This window comes from Etheostoma spectabile, chromosome 15 (assembly GCF_008692095.1).
Source record: "Etheostoma spectabile isolate EspeVRDwgs_2016 chromosome 15, UIUC_Espe_1.0, whole genome shotgun sequence".
NCBI classification, from domain to species: Eukaryota; Metazoa; Chordata; class Actinopteri; order Perciformes; family Percidae; genus Etheostoma; species Etheostoma spectabile.
In genome coordinates this window covers 19,537,315-19,551,282 of record NC_045747.1, presented here as the reverse complement: position 1 = coordinate 19,551,282, position 13,968 = coordinate 19,537,315, and the positions used below count along the sequence as shown (strand labels likewise).

General features: G+C 43.8%; 1 protein-coding gene across 12 annotated transcripts in view; it reads right to left on the bottom strand.

Moving 5' to 3' along the window:
* Positions 1-13,968, bottom strand: part of rbfox3b (RNA binding fox-1 homolog 3b) — a 456,818-nt gene that overhangs the window by 77,882 nt on the left and 364,968 nt on the right. The window contains exon 1 of one of the 12 annotated variants that reach the window (XM_032538184.1): positions 11,129-11,620. The exons of 10 other annotated variants lie outside the window; for them this stretch is intronic. In XM_032538184.1, the coding sequence (XP_032394075.1) occupies positions 11,129-11,254 (126 nt within the window). In that variant the 5' untranslated portion in view covers positions 11,255-11,620. Of the gene's footprint in view, positions 1-11,128; positions 11,621-13,968 lie in introns of those variants that run through there. One more of the 12 variants, XM_032538186.1, reaches the window with a different exon arrangement.

Below are 13,968 nucleotides of genomic sequence, written 5' to 3'. Positions count from 1 at the left end.
ATATTCTGAGCAACAAAAAAAAAAAGGGTGAAAAAAAAGTATTGTAATCATTCAAAGTGATGCTTTGGTAATGAAAGAAATGAAATGTGAAAATAAATTCACTTTCGATAAATCGACCGCATTTGCGGGGTCTGAAGTGAATGGAGGCTGTGGAGTGGATGGATACCATGGAGCACTGTCTGTCTTATGCACACAAACCTCCCTCGTAAATTCTCTTGAGCCATGTAGAATTTATGAGGCAGAGATGTCTCACTGCCGACCTATCATTTCCATGGCTCTGTCACCGTAATTCTCTCCAAAACTGCCCAAACCCATAGATAAAAGCCGGCCACTGCAGACACAGATGAAAAAGTGAGAAGAGGCAAATAGGGACAGTAAGTGAACTAAGAGAGTCTGGATGAGGTGGCTCTGGTCTTTTTCTTGACTCAAGTACCCACTACATCTGGATAAAAGCGGCCAGAGAATTTGCAAAAGTAGAGTAGAGGACAATTGTGACAATTAGAATTTGCTCTGTTTATGTTGCATGAAATCGAGTATCGGGGGGAGGAAATTGGTGAAATGGAAGATGAGTCAAATTGCCAGGCAATACGCTGCTTACATTTTCACCTCAGCTGGCGCGGCTCCTCAGCGCCACAATGGCTTTTACCTTTTGAAATGTGTGTTTGTGTTTCCCTGTGTCGGTGGGAGTGAATGTGAGTGTGTGTGAAGAGATTTGGGGGAGCTTTTAGAGCGCTATCATAGAGTAGGTGGAGGACGGTGGAATGTATCAGAGAGGGCAGTCTGCACATGCTGCCCTGTGAGATTGGATTCTCACCCATGAAATGTAAGCACACAGGAAAAAAACACTCCGCCGCAACAACCTCCTATTTACACAGACATTTTCCACTCACTCGCGACAGAACCAAATCGCATTTGTCTCCCTGCCGTTGGTACCACGCTGCCCTAGAATTTCATTTATATCCAGTTAATTAGCACCTCTCCCGGCACCAGAAAGAGCAATCATTGTGAACAAAATGTGCACAGTAATTTACATTACAGTTCATTGAGGAAGCCAGAAAGTGTTGGATATTAGAATGATTACTTGTGTTTGCGCTGATAGCAGTCTGTGTGACAGGAAGAAGAAAAGAAAAAAAAGTTATTTACCCAAAACAGCTGGACGGATAAATTAGGCCCTTTCTCTGCATGACAGTATCTCCCACTACTGCTCTGTTTCAACATTTCTGGGTGAAAAGCAACGTCTCGCAAGCTTTACTCCCTCCTTTGAAAGCGTTAATTGCTATTCATTACTCCCCTATTGCTGAATGATAACAATGTTGGAGTTACAATTCTGAGTCATTAAATTAGAAGGAAGGGGATGTTTGGGAAATTTTCATTCCTGTTGAGCCTTGACAGTTTGTTACCGTTTAAAGGGTTGCCTCACCCACATGTCTCTAGTAGTATTTAACCATGCAGTTAGTTCTGGTTTGAGTTGCAGAGTTTTTGAGATTTCTGCCTCCACCACAATGACGGCGAATGGAATTGAATGTGTGGTGCTCAACGTATTGAAAAAAAGCTACTGTAGCAATATGTCTTTCTCGGGAACAATGTGTGTCGTTAGTCACGAGTTCTCACGGGGACTATGTATTCAGTGGAAAGTAATTACACTAACAACTGTTCACTTTGAGGGGCCACAACTAAGATCTATTCACCTTCACTGACTCGTAAATACCTGCATGGATAGGAGCCAGGTGCCGACCGTGTGTGACGTCACCCATGGGTTTGTGGAGATCTGAGATATGAGGCGTTGAGTTTGCCATCACGGGCGCAGCCATCCTGGTTGCGGATGTGAAAATTTTAGATGAGAGGGAGGAGTGAGGGAGGAGCGGCTTACACTCTACGTTACACAATTTCACTGGCAATCTCATCATAGCCACGCCCTACAACACCCCCTGCTTTAGTCCATAATTTAAAAAAAATAACATTCTGTGTTGCAGAAGACCTAAAACTAGCGGTTGAGACCCTAAACTCATGAAAATGTTTATTGAGGTAATAAATCAAGTTAGAAGTGGGTCATTTTCTCATAGACTTCTACAGAAACCGACCTCCATTTACAACTGCACGTGTCGCCCCCTGCTGGAATTAAGGCCCCGCATTGCAGCACTTCGCCAAACCGGATGCTTTGTCCAATAATATTTACAGTCAATGAGGAACCTGTCTCCTAAAATATACACACTGTACATTACTGAATGGTTTGCCAATTATGTTTTGAGGGAAAACATAATTGCTGCATGGCTAATGTTCCCCGGCAAGATTTTATTTTTATTTTATTCCCTTCCAGTGTTAACAGGATTGATTAGGAGGTGGTTGAGGTAGATGGGGGGTGATGCTCACGTCCTGCGCTAACTACGCTTAAGTTGTCAGGAGCGGATACACACATTAAATGTGTTGCAAGTGAACGTTATGCAGATGTATACACATTTATGTGCAGGTATGTTAAATAGGGATGGGTGTCGTTCAAAAGATGTAGATATCGGTACCAATGCCATTACCGTGACTTCGATATCGGTTCCTGCATGATACATTTCTGAGTGTCAATTTTAGAAAATCCATTTTGACAAAACTAAATTACAATATTATGGCCCAAATAATTCAGCATGAGCCCCGGCTCTGTGCGTAAAGGTTTTCCTGTATGCCTCTACGACGTGTAACGTTAGACAGCCAATCACAAGCAATATTAGATCTTGGTAGAAGCATGCTGCATGATTATTGGCTCAGTGACGCTGATGAGATTTACTCCTTGGGTATTGAAATGTGGTATTGAATGACGAGGCATTTTCTGGATACTCGCTACTAAGGAGCCAATTCAGTCGGTGCCTCAAAAGTACTGAATTCGTTTCCTCACGATGTTGGTAAAAAAAAAACATTTATTTCAATAACATATGCTCTTGTAATTTATTAAAATAACACTTTTTAGGAGACAGTGTGACAAGATAACACTACAGGTCAAGGGAATTTATTTATTTGGTAATTGTCGCAAGTTGGGTTAAAGGACCTTTAATACTAAATATCATGAACCTCGGAAATGATCACCCCCCCAGCTGCAGCAGTGGCAGACATAATCACATCCATCTGACACTCCACCTCTCTCAAACGCACACAGAGCCATTCCTTCACCGACTGGCCACACTTGCATCTGCACAAACACCCTCACAGCAACACACACTCAGAGGCCAACTTGCGAGCCTGCGGAGGCTGTAATCTGTAATTTGTAAGTTCCATTTGTTTTTAACACACACCAAAGCAGTGGTCCTGTGGGACCTAATAAAACCTCATAAGCACACGGAGAGGAAGCCCGAGGCGCTGCTCTTTCCCACAGATCTCACCTTGATAGATGATTTTGGAAAAACACAGAGGCGTGCTGCACTAACAAAGTGCTGCGAGAAAAAAAAGCAACGCTATTTAGACCCTCCATCTGAGGAGAGGAAAAGTAAGGCGGGGGAGGAGGAGGCGGCCCAAATTACATGAGCTTCTCTCCTTTCTTACAGATTACCCAGAGAGAAGCAGAGTAATCAGTATGATACCTGTTTGGCTGCCTGCGAGGAAACAAAGTCTGAGCTTTTGCTATTTCTTTCCCCCTTCTCTTGTTGTCCATGCAACACAGAGTTGAGATTAACTCAAAACGAAGGCCCCTTTCTTTCTATTTTCAAGTCCATCCCCTAATCATTTGTTTCATAGTGTTAAAGGGAGTAGCCAGCGGAGATGTGCTGGGAATCGTGGCCATTACTTTATATTGCTTCAGGTCTCTAAAAACGAACGTGGCATAACTGGCAATTTTGGACCCCCAGCTCTGCAATATAGAAATAATAATAATAATAAAAAGGCTCATTTAATTTGGAGAAACAAAAACAATTATGAATCTGCCTGGGCGGAGGTCATCCCCTCTCTGCGGCACTTCTCTTGGTTTCATTTCAGAATACCTGTAGACTTTTTTTCAAGGAGAACTTGAAATCAATTTCAAGCCCCATTTAATTTTATACGCCTGTACATGCTGACCCACAACAGCATAGTTCAAATATTGATCTTCTTCAGCGGGTGACCCAGGGTGCCTCTTGGTAGTCAAACACGCTGTACGGTTGCATCCTTTAAAAAAAAAAAAAAAAAACGAAATGAGATCGAGGCAACAGGAACTTCTCAGGGCTGTTTGGTAGGATAAATAATTCCCTCAAACTTGGTTTCCATGCAACAGGCCTGCTGCTCCGATGAAGACAGATAATGACCTTTTGAAAAACAAAATTTCAGCGTTTGCCTGGAGATCTATTTGTCAGCAGCAGCGTGACTTCTGGCAGTGGAGGCAGGATTGCAGGAGCACAAGGAGAAGCAGTAATAATGCTTCGCTGTTCACCACTGCCATTAAGCCGCTGGTGATAAAAAGGTGCAGTGCTTTTAATGGCTTGTGATAGCTCCTATTTTTTTTTTTCTTTCTTTTTGCTTTCACTTGTACGGCCACTCTGTTAACTCAGCACACAGGGTAATACGTCTCATTTGAGAGGATCCCGCCAAGAGGAGAATACTTGAAGGACAGTATGAGAGTGCCACTACATTATAAACATACTAATCACAGCTGGCTAAGATACTGCAGTAAGGAAATAATTGGACTCAAGCTGGTCTGGCTGCTTAAGCATTTTAGCGTGCCATTTGCAGAAATGGAAAAACCTCAGGACAGATTATGAGGGGGGAAAAAAAGGCTACAAACGGTTTATACTGGGAGGTTATCCCCCTTTCTTTATCCTCCTGTAACTGTATGTGTGTCTGTGTGTGTATAAGTGTGTGTGATGTAGTGAGAGCTCCGGCACTGTAAAGACAGGGAGGTGTTGTGTCGTGTGTCTTGTCTTGTCCCCTCTCCCCAGTCCCTGTACTCGCTCACCGTCTCTGTTCGGGCTAAAGGAGCGCTCAAGCGAACCGAGTAGCAGAGATTTCAAAACCAAGTGGACATTCCTGCTGTATTAAAACGGCCTGTGTGGGAAGTGAGGCCACTGCAATGCAGATTTGACAGCAGTGAGTGTCAACAGCCCTTAGCAACCAGCAGCCTTTATCTGAACCTTTGCAGCTTTGGATATCATACCCTACTACCGTTGTGGCACTGACCAACAACGTGTCAAAGTTTTGGAATCATGTTTATTTAGTCTTTCATCAGCAAATTCTGGAGTTGAATTGACATTTTGGATTATTTCACTTTTAAGTTCTTGTGTGTCTTCTTGCGTTTAGAAATGTATAGTTTGAGAACGGCTTTTGTTGAATAAAAAAAGAGGCAGGCATCAAACACCCATACTAACCAAAAATGTCCTGATGATTCCCTACAGCCCTACAGATTAGCAGGTAATCTCCTGTGGTGTTATATTGTTTCCTTTCTGTGTGATGAGCAGCAGTAAATGTTTGATGACCCTGATGTTAATTAAAAGCTTCATTAGAAATGTGCCACCTACTAAAAAAAAAAAAAAGGTTGGTAATTATTGTGAGGTGAGGACATCTGCAACTGCAGCTTTGTTTTCCACAAGTGGAGTGTATTAGCATCAGCATCAGCACCACCGTGAATGCTAATTCACTGACACTATAGGTCCAAAATATAGACAGGAGCACTCCTGGCTAACGCTCAACATTAATGACCGCAGGATATTTAGCATTATTGGCAAAATGTAAATAGACTTTTATCGATGCACTGCACGGCACCGTGTGTGCAAAAGCCCTGCAAGCATCCACCTACAGATGACAAGAATTCCTCACAGGCAGACAAATAAATATACATATGTAAGCTCAAATATGTACCATCACATTCAAAATACAGCCAGACCCCCGGTGAAAAACCTTTGTTGGTTAGTAATCTATTGCAGTGTTTGTGCCATTCTTCTATACAGGGAACAAATTTAATTTAGTTCCATTTACAAAGGTCTAATGGAGTAAGACGGTGGGTAGCCTTAAGAAAAGGAAAAAAAAAGCACACAAGTCAGCCTGAATGTGAAGTCTCTCTAAAGAACAAGGCAGCACTCGCTCACACACCAAATGAAATTTCAAAATAAACGACTGAGCTGTGATTTACAATTCTCCTCCGGGGCAGAAAGAAGTGAGAAAACATTTCAATCAGCCCCTCCGCCTTTGTTATGCCGCTATGAATCAGCTGTTTAAGGGACAAAACAGCTGAACGGCAGTGAGAGAAAGACTCTGAATGATTTCACACCAAAACATAGAACATATTGAGAGGTATATTCCAGAGCCCATGAAATTGGGTTTTAAGTTTTTTTGTTTTTTTTTATTTGTGCCTGATTGAATCTGAGTGAATTGTGCTTGCTTAAATTGACTGAAAAACAACAAAGCTGGCATTGCTCGGTGATATAATAGAAATATTTCAAAAACGGTGTTTACCTATAACAGCACAACAGAGGGAAATCAGGATAGCTTGTGAAAGCGGAAGTAACAGATGCCTAAATCTTAAGATCTGGGTGGAAATCAAAGTGGATAAGTACAAGGCTGGTGGTTTTCTATGGTTTTCTTCTTGTAAATCATCCAAAAAACAACAACCAACAATATTCTCTGACGTGTCTGTGGTACTCTGCCCCAAGCCCATTTGTTCCCTATGAAGATGTAAATCTTAAAAAAATGACTCACAAATACATGTTTTAATTTTCCATCAAACAGCAGGTGACGTTTGCTGTTACTTAAACAGTAGGAAATAGTGCATTTGTTGGGCACTATTTTCTGCTGCGGATTAATCCACAATTGGTGCTTTAGTGAGTATTTATGGAAGAAGGCGAGTGTGTGGGATTGAGTTAAAATAAATCACTGTGTGTGTGTGTGTGTGTGTGTGTGTGTGTGTGTGTGTGTGTGTGTGTGTGTGTGTTCATGGTAATGAAGTGTGGCTTATCGATGTCTTTAACAACAATGGAGCTCTATGGCACAGAGGAAGAAGCTAGATAAGGCTGTGATGCAGGCACAACACTTGTAAGTAGATACATTCACTGTTGGTTTTGGTCTTCTCCGTTTTTGAAGACAATGGGACGGCAATAAGAAAGATTCAGAATATCACCAGCTGTATTCTTTATAGATGGTGGAAGTGTATGGACACTAAGCGTCTAATTTATAATGAAACGGAACCAACAATCGTCTGTTAACTCTTTTCCTGAGAGGTTAGGAGGAAGATGTCATGGCGGGGGTGGCGGTCTCTCTCGGTCCAATTTGGAGCCCAACGAGGCTGCGGCTCATTTCTCAAACTCATCTCCAATGCACTGCCACGGGCCTGACGAGAGCCCATGTAGGGACAAAAACCTATTAAACCTCCCCAGTTACAGACACCATCTCCATTTACAGCTGTCAATAGTACAGCTTGGCCTACAATAATTATCCCCCAGGAAGCAGCCGTCTCTGTGCGGTTCGCATTAGTCCGTCCCCCCGAGACCGCCAACCTGAATCCTTCGATATCTAAAGTCCCCGTGAATAGCAGCGCTTTGGGAGGCAGGATCAAGGCCTGAACTGAGGGGGGGGAATGGGTCACGAATATTCCCAGTCCTCTCCACATCCCACAGCTTTAGCCAGATGTGTGTGTGTGTGTGTGTGTGTGTGTGTGTGTGTGTGTGTGTGTGTGTGTGTGTGTGTGTGTGTGTGTTTGTAAGGAGGGAGGGAGGGAAACGCTTCCAGTACAGTCGTAGAAAAGAGATCAGCATGAGTAGGGAGGAGGAGGAGGAGGCCGCTGAAACCAGAGAGCCCGGGCAATTCCTTTCAGGATCCACCGACACAGAAAGGATCGCATCTCCTCGGTGACCTAACCATTTAGAACGATACCAAAGCCGTGTACAGTTAAAGGGGAAATTCAAAACAGGCCGACCAAAGAAGCCACAAAAAAGAAATCAATAGATGCAACAATAACAATAGACATCAGCGCAGCGGAATGCCATGATAGAAAATCCAATTACAAATCAAAGGAAGGCAATTTTAGAAAACGGGAGATCTCGAGATAAGTCTGAGGCAAAGCCAGAGAGAGAGAGATGTGACATGAAGACAATAACAACTGCTGCGTTTTCCTCTTTAGACATAAGTAACACCCTGCTTCCCACCCAACAGCACCAGTCTTGGATAATAGAGTTACATTTACGAGCATTGCCATATGCCCACCCAGTGCCTGGTAAATAGAAAATCCATGAGATGCCATGTTTTTATGGCTTGGAAGACAGCTACTAACTACCATGAGCAAACCGGAGCTACCCCTTCAGCTTCGGCTTGTGCCATAAATACATTTATACTTAAATATGGGCCTACAGCGGTGAGCATTGTATCCCGTAAAAGCCTCCCCACACTGTAATTCATAACTCCCTCAATATCCAGCGCCATAACTCACGAAATGAGCCACTACAATACAAATTGACGCTAGGAGAAAAGTGACATCATCCTGCGGAAGGATGAAGCCGGCACCCCATGTGGTAGAGAAACTCTCCCCGTGTCGAGAAGAGGGACGGCCCTTCAGCAGTGGTGTGATACCGCCACTTTTTTCCTTTTTTTGTTATCAGAAGCCCACAGTTCTCCCACCACACCGCGGGGAGTCTCTCCTTGTGTTAATGAAAACAAACATTTAGCCGGGATTTATATGCGCCGCAGCCGACTACAAAGAGCATCAAAGCAAACTGCCTGGGAACACACACCCAAACACTGCTGCACACAAATAAAGGCAAGGTATGCTCCACTAATCTTTTATGTAATAAACTCCTGTCTTCCTGTGATATCACGCGGCGCCATGTTCACACATAATAAGCAAAGCTGTTCGCAACCCAACTTAATACAGTGTCTTATTTGAAATGCAAACAAACTGTGAGGCAGAGGCTATCACCTCAATCTATTCCCCCTTCTGTTCCCTGGCTGTCATCTCACGCAAGCCGGCGCTGTAGCCCTGCACTGTGGCGAGGGGAGGAAGAAGCAGGAGAGTGGGGGTGGGGAGGAGGAAGGATGCGTGATGTGGGAGGAAAGGGGGTGGAGGGGGGGGGGGAGACGCTGGCCACAGTGTGATTCAGAGGGTTGTTTCCCCTCACAGCGCTGCAGGGCGAGGATTTACCGCAAAGGGAAAAAAATGAAGAAAAGAACAAAAAGCTGCTGATACATTAAAGGGATTTGAAAGAAAAAGGGATGTTTCATGAAAATAGCACACAGGAAGTTTCAATTTCAGCTCTGTCTTGGACTTTAAAAAACCTACGAAGGCCGGGCAGGCAGGCAGGCGCGCGCACACGCGCACACACACACACACACCACACACACACACACACACACACACACAACACACCACACACACACACACACACACACCTAAACTCACATTTATACTTGTGAAAAAGAGCCCAGTAAGCTTTTCACAGCTTGACATGGACATTTAAGCTATGAAATATAGTTGTTGCTAAAAAATATTATGAATATGAAGTTGAAGGTAGTTCAAAATAATCTATTTAAATTATTAATTTGAAAATAGCCATGACTGTTTGAGGATTATTTTAGTGTGAGATTTATTGTTTTTGGGGGCTCATCCTCTACAGTGTGTTTTGGTGCCCCCCCATCCCGGGCTGGACAGGTGTGAGTGTGTGTGTGTGTGTGTGGATGGTGTGTGTGTGTGTGTGTGTGTGTGTGTGTGTGTGTGTCTCATTACCATGATGGTGGGGGAGAAAGGGGAGGACGAAGGTTCAGAATGAGAATGTTATTTCTCCTCAATCCCTGCAGTAACACACACTGTTTATTATCAAACGTGCAGCCCGTAGTAAATACTGGAAAAAATCATCCCATCACTAACAGCAGTCCCGTCCTCAACTCGCTGAATTAAAACGAATAATTCAGCAGATAGACAGGCACACAGGCTCTTACGAGTCACCTTGTTGTCGATTTTTTTTACCTCCCTTCAGAAAATTGCAGTCTTCAGGTTTTACAAAACAAGGGGATCAGTGATGGAATCAATTCCAAAGGAGGAGGGCAAAAAAGAAGAAGGGGGGAAATCAATGTTAATTTGCAGAGATGTATAATTATTCAAAGTGTTGTCACTTGGTGGTGATCACCATTAGAGGAATGAAGGGGTGTGGGAGAGATTGAAGTGCTCTCTGTGGCCTTTTTCATAAATTGAGCCATTTTGAAAAAAAACATAACTTATTTTTATTTTATAAGTCAGAATGTTGTGTGCATTTAAAGCAAATCTATGTTCTTTGATCTGTAACAGTTTGATTTTAACCATGTACAACATCCTTTAAATCAAAAGGGATGTTTTGACAATGATAAGCTAAAAGATGTGATGAGTAGAGATGACACAAAGAAGAAAGACAATAATAATAAAATAAAGTTTTCTATACGTTTTCACATCATAAAACTAAAATGTAGAGTATATTTCTTTATATTTCAACAAATGGCGGAGGCTTCACATTTGTAGCTTCCAGATTTTAGGGGTTCAAATTGAAACAGATTTGTTTAAATCAGCTAAAATCCGTTTTCTGCAACGTTGATTAGATCAGGTGACACATTAAAAATGTAGGCGCCGCACAGATGCACAATGTAGATCAATTAGGTGGTTTCTGCGTTATTTTTAGCAGACAGCTAGAGATAAAAGTTGACATCCTAATGCATTGACAAAATCAAGACGTAGAAGCAATTTCTTATACTTTAAAAACTGCGAAATAGCCTTATCTCTGTGGCAGGGATGTGATGGGAAGAATGAGCACAACAAACATTGAGTCATGAGGCGACTGATGTACACAAACAGTGCGTGGCCTCGCGTCACAGTGACCGCTAATTCACCGCTTTATTTCACTCAAAAAGGGGAGGGAGGGAGAGAAGAGGACGACAAGAGGAAATGAAGAACAGGATAGTAGAGAGGATAAAATTAAAGAGGTGACATCCCCCCCCCCCCCACCACCCACCACCTTCTCTCCCTTTTTTTTTTCAAAGGCAGGGTGAGGGTCAAGGGTTAGGGGGGGGGGGGGGTTAAAGTACTCTGGGTAACAACACAAGCGAGGCGATGCTTCACGTGCCGCGGAGAGCAGCGCAGGAGGAATGAAAGGCACGGATGGAGAGCAGGGGGGGGGGGGGGGGGGGGGGGGAGTGCCGGGGCAACAAAAGCGAGCTTTCGTTCAGTCAGTCTTACCTCGTGCAGGTAGAGGAAGGCAGGAGGACACTGGAGCGAGTGTGGTAGCATTCCGGAGCCGGAGAGCAGCAGGCAGCCAGAGTTGGCCATGGAGCTCAGCGTGGGGTGACGGGACGCTTTGCGCATTTAGCAGGGAGATCCTTTTCGCTCTACTCTCTTTCTTCCTCTCTCTCTCGTTCTCTCTCTCCCTGGCTCGCTTGCTCACACTCACTCTGCTTCTTTGGATCACTTCCTTTCTCCTGCCTCCTCTTGCCTTTTAAATTTCCCCTTTTCGCTGGCTTTTGTGTCTCTATTGAAGATGTAGCAGGGAGGCGAGCCGTACGCAGACAATGTGCATGTTCAACCTTTATCACTATTGCACTCTCTCTCTCTCTCTCTCTCTCTCTCTCTCTCTCTCTCTCTCTGTGGCTCTCTCTCCCCTCTCTCTCACACTCTCACTATCCCTGGCGCGACTCTGTTTACTTTGAGCACGATAAAAGCCAACAGAAGCATTCAGACACAGAAGGGGAGGTTCTGTGCAAGCCGAAGAGGAGGGGTTGTAGAGCCGACGGGGGGTTGGGTAGGTTAGGGTGGGGTTATAAAAGTGGTGGTGGTAGCAATAAGGGGGGAGGGGGGGGGGGAGGGGTACTGATGAAGTCCCCAATGGATTCATACATCAAACAGGGCTGGCTGAATAACAGAGGGGATGTGAATGACATTAGAACAGCTGATCCTGGGCATTAGCGCCTCACGGGACACTGCATGCTGCCTTTTAATTGCGCCCCCCCCCACGCTGCAAACACACATATAAACACACACACCCCCTTGGTGGCCAGCACCACCTCCCTCTTCCCTTCCTCCTCTCAAGGACAGCATGCATAGTAGCCATATCTGTGAATCCGGGGGAAAATGCATTAAAACAAAAGATCGTGTTATTAGGGCCGATAGTGACATCCTTCTTCATCTGGCCATGCGTCTACTGAGCTGGCAATATGCATCCAGCCGAGCATGTACCGTAGCGCACGCTAAACAGTGCAGGCAAAACATCTCAGGGTTTCCTTTTAATGTATCCTTTTGATTCATTCTGTTTGATACCGCTTTAAAAGAAGCGGACAAAGAGAATGCACAAGATGGATTCGTTACATCATAGGCGCCAGTTGGAGTATGGAGACTCCATTAACTTAAAGATGTAGAAAAAATGCAAGAAATCTGTCTTCAGTCTCATCCAACACAACCCTTGCTTCAAAACCTTGATGTCTTAGCAGAGACTGGTGGAACCTGAGCCATCGCCTGGGTACAACAAGGTGTTCTTAATCTCGATCTTACAATCTTTCTTAATAGAGTCAGATCAAGTCAAGACAATTTATTTTTATAAAGCCCAAAGTAACACATTTGCCTCTAAGGGCTTTACAATCTCTACAATGCCCTCTGTTTTTAGATCCTCAAGCACGATGCTATCACATGCCACCAAGGAGCTCCCGGAGGAATTGAAGGCATGGATGGAGAGTGATCGAGAATGCGCCAGTCAAAAGATCCAACTCGGTCCTTACAAGATGATTTCTATCTTTTGGGTGGCCTATTTTTTTCAGCGATTCAAAAAGCTCTAGTGTTGTGCTGGTTGATGGCTGTTTCCCCTGGTTGGGGAAAAAACAACTAAGACAATCAGAGCTCTTTAGGCGGGCTTAAGAAAGGGGATGTTATCTTCCTGTGCCAGAGCCAGGATAATGGCAACAGAAAAATTGCCTGAAAAAAGACGACAAGCATGGATGAGATTAACGCAGCTGTACAGGTTGTTGGAAATCAACTTAAGGCTTGAATGTGCTTCTGCAGGCTGGATGTAAGCAAACGGGAACGTTTTCTTTTTTTCCATACTATGTATTTGAACAGGAAGTTTACACGTTTCTTTGTTTTCAAACCTGCCTTTTGACATTTATTGGGTTACCAATCTCTCTCTGTGACCCAGCACCCTTCTCTTGTATGTGCATCTTCAGTAGGGCTGGGTATCGGGACTCGATACTTTCAAACAAAATTAAGTATCGGAACTTCTCCAGTCAAAGAATACCTGCATTCGATCCTTTTTGTACCCAGATCTAGAATTAAAATACTATTTGTTTGGTTTTGCTCACAGCCAGTCCCAGCCAGCATTCTTCAAATTAATGCAACGTGTGAGCAGCTGTATCGTGGCGCTGAAGGTATTGGTACTGGTATTTAAATGTTTCAAACGATACTCAGCCGTAATAGTCAGTGATTTACGTAATAATAATAATAATATAAAAACTGCCCCTATCAAGCCCTACCACAGCTCCTGCCTCCACTGAAAAAGTCGTAGACGGGATGTTTACGCATATTGTAGGGGTTACTGAAACATTTTCTGGTCTTTTTGCAAGTACATTACTGAAGTCACCCTGTAAGTTTGGTGATTTGGCCACACTGAGAGAGTAATAAGGCCCTGCTGTGGGAGAAACAACACGACCCAAGATGAGAATGAACTTGCTCTGGGGACGCTCCCTCTGCAGATTAAACAATTCCAAGCAGGCGGCAGGGGGACGACTGACCCGTAATTACACATTCATACTTGATACAACTGAAAGAAACTGTATACCAAAAGATCAGTAACTCAAATAAATGCTCACCTCCAATAGAGGCCACCTCTATGCCAGTACGCAGTCTCATTCCTGGATAATTGGTCTGATTGTTTGATGCAAAAATCAGTCATCGCGGGTATGTGACGTGGCTTATGCTTAACTGTTTGGCTTTGCTTGCTAAAGATGGGAATCCATCTCCTGTCTCTTCTCTCATGTGTTTATCTGTCTCACTCTTTTGCTCTCTTTTTTCCAGTCTGTCTGTCTGTCTGTCTGTCT